This window comes from Nematolebias whitei, chromosome 6, assembly GCF_014905685.2.
Source record: "Nematolebias whitei isolate Nwh7 chromosome 6, NemWhi1, whole genome shotgun sequence".
Classification (NCBI taxonomy): Eukaryota; Metazoa; Chordata; class Actinopteri; order Cyprinodontiformes; family Rivulidae; genus Nematolebias; species Nematolebias whitei.
Window position 1 is genome coordinate 2,811,629 of NC_056503.1, and position 6,916 is coordinate 2,818,544.

A 6,916-nucleotide genomic window follows, 5' to 3' on the forward strand; every position below is an offset into this window, starting at 1 on the left:
AAAAACTGGAGAAAACTACTTCAACCCATTTCAGTTTTATTTCCCTTCATTCTTTCCAATACAGCTTAGACAACTTCTCAACCAATCCAAGAAACAAACCCACATGAACGTGCACTCTCACCTCTCTGACAGCCCGGAACACCTTCTCCTCGTGCGAGTCCATCTCTGTGAAGGTGCGAATCTGAGCCAGGTTGACGTTCTCCCTGTAGCCGAGTGCCACGATCTCATCGAAGGCGAAGATGAGGTCGAAGCAGTGCTCTGAAATTTCACTCTCCTCCAGAACTCGACAGTACTCTGGAATCTGGAGCAACAAGGAAGAATCTCAAATTGTTCCATTTGAAAACATGTTTCATGTTCTCCGTTATTCAGGCAAAATTACAAAACCTTAATTAAAAAAAAATTTAAATGAGGAAAATGTTTTTATTAAGATAAAAGTGCTCTGCAAATATCATCTGTGTGCGACAACAAAAACGTATATCAGCATCTCGAAGCTTTTGGCCTCGGGGGAAATCAGTGGTAGGTTTTGCAGCTGATAAATACTTGAGGCTTAAAAAACAAAAACTTTCAAACATTTTAAATGAGAATGGAAGAGGGATTGGGGGGGGGGGGGGGTTGATGGCAGAGGTTAGAGAAGGAGAGCTTGTGATCAGGAAGACGAAGGTTTGAATCCCTAGAACGTTACAACAAAAAATCAGGTAGGGAAACAAGAAGCACCACCAATGCCCCACAGTGGGCCCTTGAGCAAGGCTCTAAACCCCCCACCCCAAGCCACTACACGGGTGCCTCAGATGGCAACCCTATGCTACAAACGTGTGCACTGCTGTAGCTCGGTGGTTGTGTCAGGAAGGACATATCCAGAGTAAAACAAATGACAACAAGGAGACGAAAAGAGTTCTATAATAATAATAATACAGCCTTAAGAAGTAAAACTTTTTTAATTATTTTTTAGTTCTAATGTATTATTAAAACTGTGGATCTTAAGTCACCACATGACACTTGAGTGCAAAAATGGAGTTTTATGATGAAACAGAATTCAGAAAATTCAAAACAGAATTTGGGAAAAACAAAACAGATCAACGTGTTCTTGTTATTTTCGTTCAGTTTAACCAACGTGGGCTCCAGGTTTTCTTACCACACGGGAGAAAAGTCTGAGGGTCTCCAGGTCCTCCAGAATGTTACTGTTCTTGGTGGTGATGAGGACCATGTAGAGCTTCTCCAGAGGCTGGTACACGTATCGAACGCTGTCTGTTTCCACAAACGTGTGCTGCTTGCCTGTGTTCATCAGTTTAGGGAAAGCAGCCAGAAGACCCTCGATTCGTGTTCGGGTCATTTCAACAAACTGCCTCGACACGATGGCCTTGCCGGCCTTGGTGCACACCGCCGCTGCCAACAGCACCTGCAGGGAGAGGCAAACACATCTGTGAAGAAAAGCTTGCAGACCTTTAATATTAGAACACATTCAGTGTTTGGTTGGTTCAGTGCAAGTCTTAAAGTTAACATCTTCCACTTCTAATCTGACTGGAAAATAAATTGTTATGGATGTCTCTAACTCAAGTACCAGCTGAAGGTCCCACTGAAGACCTACGTTACCCAGATCAGAGTAGAGGACCACACGGGCTCTGAGGTTTGTCGTTGGGCTTTTGGCCAAAGTTTTACATGAGCCAAGTCATAAAAGAGCTGCTGTAAAACACTGAAATAACATGCCAACATAGAGGAAGACCGTTTGATCTAACAATATTTGCTACTTTTAAAATTCTAATTAGTTAATTAGTTGTACCTGTGTTTTCTTTTGTAACAGGCAGTGATACAGACACACAAAATGCAGAGTAGCAAAGCTGATGCAGGACAGGAAAACTGACAAACTGATAAACAAAACGTGTTGCGGAGCAGGAAACTATTTCTTGCTGACATGGGATTGAAACTGTGAGCTCTTAGAAACTTCTGATGTGGCTTCAGATGGCCACCAGATGTCACTCTTCTTAGCTTCTTAGACAGAAGCTGTGAACCTTTTTCCATGACATGAAGCCACCTGTCAATCATTCCAGCAGGATTGGCAGAAATTGATCAAGTGTTGATCGCAATTTGTCCCGAAGTGAAACTCCCCTTACCTGCAGGAACTGTACCCCCTTTTGCTCCGACAACACCGTCAGAATTTTCAGTGTTTCCCCTACCATCAAACAAAGAGGGTGCCCCGCCCTGTCAACAGAACCGAGCACCCCGCCTACTGAACCGTCCATCATCACCCCCCCCCCCCCCCACAAAGACAACTTCCAGCACTCACTTAGCACTAAGCTAGCGGCATGCAATACAGACGTGCTAGCTAAAAAGCTACTGACGTAGCGCTCAATGTCTGTAGCGCTCTGCTTCTCTCGCGCCCCATTGACAAAAATCCTTGAAGAAATGAGCACCCTGCTGAGGAGGAGCCCAAGTTTGGTCAGACCAGACTTACAGCGCATAAGGGCCATTATTAGAGCCTCAGTGATGCATACACTTTCACCCATCACTAGGCCGTGGTTCTTAACTGGAAAACGATGGAATGCTCCCTCCAGGTCAGGGATGAATGTCTGCCTCAAGAAGAGCTTAAATATTGACAAGTGTCTTGTTCATGAGTGATGATGGGATGTAGCGAGTGATGGGTTAAAGGAGCATGGCGTCATCCTCAGTGAAGAGGGAGTTGCTTTGGTCTGTTATGGTGAAGAAAAAGATGAGTAAAAAAGGTAAAACTTTGATTTGTTTCTTTTTCATTCAACCTTTATTTCTACAGGTAAATCCCACTGAGCCTCGAGGACTCATTTACAAGAGAGACCTGATTTCAACAAAGAATGATGACAACAATGGACAACAGCAACAACAATAAATGGTTATAAAAAGTCATACAATTTTTTTTTTTAACAAATAGGATGGCAAAAAAAAAAAGAAAAGTAAAAAGAAAACTAACAAAAAACAGCTAGATTCTAAGGCGAGATTCTAAGGCGAATGTAGAAAACTAAAAACAGGAACATGTCTGCATTGGTCCCTGCCAGGAGTCCAACACATTCTTAAAGCCACTTAGAGAGGTCAAAGGTCGAGAGCTTCAGATCTTTTTACAAGATATTCCAGGAAACAGGAGCGGAGTAGGAGAAGGCCCTATTGCCTAGTTCAGTCCTCATTGAGGGAACACTGCAGGTAATAATGTCCTGAGAGCGCACGCTGTAGCTGCACTCACGCAGAGACATGTAGGAGGAGATGTATGAAGGCAGCAGACCAAGAAGTGATTTAAAGATGAAAATGTACCAGTGAGAGAGTCTGCTGAGAGTTAGATGAGGTGCTTTGGGCATCTGATTAGGACACCTCCTGGACACCTCCCTTCAGAAGGTTTCTCAACACATCTCAAAAAGAAGAGGCCCCAAAAAAGTCCCAGAAGTCACTGGAGGAGGGATTGTGTATGCCCTTTAGCCTGAAAACACATTGGGATCCCACAGGAAAACTAAGGGAGTGAAAAAGTGAATGGATGGATAATTTATTAAAACTGGCATAAGTCATAGAAGAACTCAAAAGGTCAGTTTATATTACAGCAAACAGCTACTGATTACTGTCAAATAAACAAGGACTATACAAGCTCTCCACGTGGAAAACTTGGTAAAGTATCTGAAAGTAAAACTGGGTTTCTTTTTCAGAATTAGATCCTGCTTAACTCTGGATGATAGGAAACACCTTGTAACTGCAAGGTGTTTCCTATCATCCATAAACTGCTACTTTCCTTCCCTCCATTGATTACAGTGACATTATTTACATGAACGCTCCTAGAAGATCCCTGCAGATGTTGGATGCTGTCTATCATGGTGCACTAAGATTCATAACTGGCTGTAACTATCGTACCCACTAGGGATGCATAGATCCACTTTTTCCACTTCCGATCCGATGCCTGCCGTTTAGTTACACCCGATACCGATCTGATACAGAAAACAGTGCTGAATTAACAAAAATGGCTAAACCATGTCATCTGGACCCGTTTCTGAAACAGGTCCAGATGACATGGTTTAGCCATTTTTGTTGTCTACCTGGATGATTGAGCTTACAAACCCAGTGCTGAATTAACATTTGTTTTTTTTTTTAAACGCAGACATGAATGTACTGAATTACAAATTTATTGAAAACTTTGCACCAGAGCAGCACACTTAAACACACCAAGAGCTTCACAAGCTTGGTCAAACATGTAAAAACAACACAACTTTAATTTGTTCAGTCAGTACGCTAGCGCATGACGTCACTCTGACTCATAGAGTTAGAGTGAACAGATCTGCCCAGTCATGGATCGGTCACATTGTCACGATACCTGATCCAGAAGTCCCCCCCCCCCAATATCAGTACCAATAAAAATATTGGCATCGGATCAGTGCATCTCTAGTACCCACCACTGCACCCAGTATTCACTGGTTAACTGGACATCATTAACTTCAAAGATTCTCTCACTGGTACATTTTCATCTTTAAATCCCTTCTTGGTCTGCTGCCTTCATACATCTCCTCCTACATGTCTCTGTGTGAGTGCAGCTACAGCGTGCGATCTCAGGACATTATTACCTGCAGTGTTCCCTCAGTGAGGACTGAAATAAACAAAAGGGCCTTCTCCTACTCTGCTCCTGTTTCCTGGAATATCTTGCAAAAAGATCTGAAGCTCTCGACCTTGACCTCCCCAAGTGTCTTTAAACATCTGTTTAAAACAACCAATGCAGACATGTTCCTGTTTTAAGTTTTCTACATCGCCTTACCACCTGATTTTTTTAAAAACATTTTTTTATTTTCTACTGTTGTCATCAGTCTGTTGAAACCAGGTCTCTCTTGTAAATGAGTCCTCGAGGCTCAGTGGGATTATTCTGTATAAATAAAGGTTGAATGAATGAAAAAAGCCGAGTTGTCTTCTGAAACTGTGGTTCCCTTAGTGGGGGTCAGGACCCACTGTGGGTTGTGAAAAACAAATGTAGGAGCCTTGAAAAGAGATGGAAAAATTAATTAACCTTAAAAATGTCTGCCAACTGGCAATTTAGCCCTAACGGGTATAACAAGATTAATAAACAACAGTAGCCATGAATGGCTAAACACATAAAATTGTTGACAGAGCTCTAAATGTTTCATGTACACTTTAGCAAGTCAGGATCGAGTTGTACGAGTCAAAAGCTAAAAGTCTTGAGGACGACTGTTCTAAATATTTAAGCAGCTTAAACAATATGCACTAAACTGACAGAGGTGTGACAGGTGTGTATATAATCTGAATGACCAATATTAGGATTGGTTCAAGTTAGAAGGTCAAATTACTCACTTTTTCTTTACGTTAAAAGCAAGACTGACAGGAATGAAGCATTGAAATAAATTAAGAACAAAGGAGATGAGTTCATGTTTGCATGTTAACACCGAGTCACGTGATTCACGTTTTTAAAGCAAAGGTGATGAAGCAGATTATCCCGCTGGTTGATCAGTGATAATAACCCCCAAGTATTTACATGTACATGTCTGACGACTTTAACTGAGACCAGCAGGTTAGCTCGTATCCGGATGCTAGCTGAAGATACCCTGAGCTAGGTAACGTCAGCAGTGTGCTAATTCATGAAAACATTTGCAAATATACAACTCTGTACCTCGGTGTAAGCCATTTAAATTAACGTCAGCCTTTGTTATTAAACAAAAACAGCCACTGTGGGTTTTATCTTCCTGATATTGCTCTTCAGGAGCAGAGAAGCCACGAAAGTCCTAGCTTTAGCCGCTAGCTAGGTTAGCCAGTGTAGTGCTAATGACCAGGCCCGACAAACAGCAGCCAGAGCTCGGCTGGTTCCGGTGGTTACTCACCATGTTCGGTCTCTTTTTGCGCTCCGGTCTCTGGTGCTTCTTGTTCTGGGAGTGTTTGAGTCTCTCTGGAATGGTGAGAAGCGGTGCGGCTGACTTCGACTTCTGTGATTGTTAGCTAGCGTCAATATGGCAGCAGCAGAGCCACGTCTCCACCGGAAGAGCCGCGCTGGATCAACCCACTGTGGAAACCAGTGACGTGGGCACCAACACGCTGGCCTGATTAAAAAACAAAGTGAACAGGAGACGTGCCTTCTTGTTTGTTTGGAGTTTGCGTCTCGTGTCAAGCCTTATACTCAGTACTAAACAACACACAGGAAAAATGATCATCAAGTTCATAAATTATTATTATGAAAATTATGATAAACGTTGTTCACATGTTCCTTTTATCTGAACCCTCTTTGTATGCAGCTTCATTTAAATAGCATTTTATTTTTATGTACAAAAGTCCTGCAAGTACTTCAAAATGTATCTTTGTCTCCCAAGGATGAAAATGGAGTCACAGGATAATACTTTGGCCCATGTCAGGAGGCAATGTGTTCAGGTGTACCACAAGGTTCAGTCTTAGGACCCACCCTTTTCACAATGTACATACTTAATGTAAGTCAGATCATTCCTGATGCATCCTTACATTTTTATGCTGGCGACACAGTAGTTTATTGTCGAGCTAGAACAGTTGCTAAGGTTTTTCAACTCTGCATTCAACATCATCCAGTCAGATTTGTTCCGCCTCAAACTTGTGCTAAATGCTGATAAAACCGAAGGGATGTTGTTTTCAAACAGGAAGTCGGTACCAGCAGTCCTTCCTTCTATTTTAGTTTTGAATGGTGTTCCTACTGAGTTTGTACATTCTTATAAATACTTGGGTATTTTGGTTGATTCCCATCTCTCTTTTAAGCCTCGTCAAAAACTTGGTAAAGAAACTGAAAGTAAAACTGTTTTCTTTTCAGAAATAGATCCTGTCTAACTCTGAATGCTAAGAAACACCTTGTGACTGCGACTTTCCTTCCCTCCATTAACCACGGTGACAATATTTACATGAATGCTCCTGCACCCTGCAGATGTTGGATGCTGTCTATCATGGTGCACTAAGATTC

General features: G+C 42.2%; 2 protein-coding genes across 2 annotated transcripts in view; one reads left to right on the forward strand and one right to left on the reverse strand.

The window, feature by feature from the left end:
• LOC119410477 (coatomer subunit delta) overlaps window positions 1-5,994 on the reverse strand; it is a 27,532-nt gene extending 21,538 nt beyond the window's left edge. The window contains exons 1-3 of the mRNA XM_037677358.1: window positions 5,823-5,994; window positions 1,133-1,396; window positions 122-301 (exon numbers count right to left, since the gene is read on the reverse strand). Of these exons, the coding sequence (XP_037533286.1) occupies window positions 122-301; window positions 1,133-1,396; window positions 5,823-5,825 (447 nt within the window). The 5' untranslated portion in view covers window positions 5,826-5,994. The remainder of the gene's footprint in view (window positions 1-121; window positions 302-1,132; window positions 1,397-5,822) is intronic.
• LOC119411476 (alpha-2-macroglobulin-like protein 1) overlaps window positions 1-6,916 on the forward strand; it is a 670,820-nt gene that overhangs the window by 313,991 nt on the left and 349,913 nt on the right. The gene's annotated exons all lie outside the window — the stretch shown is intronic.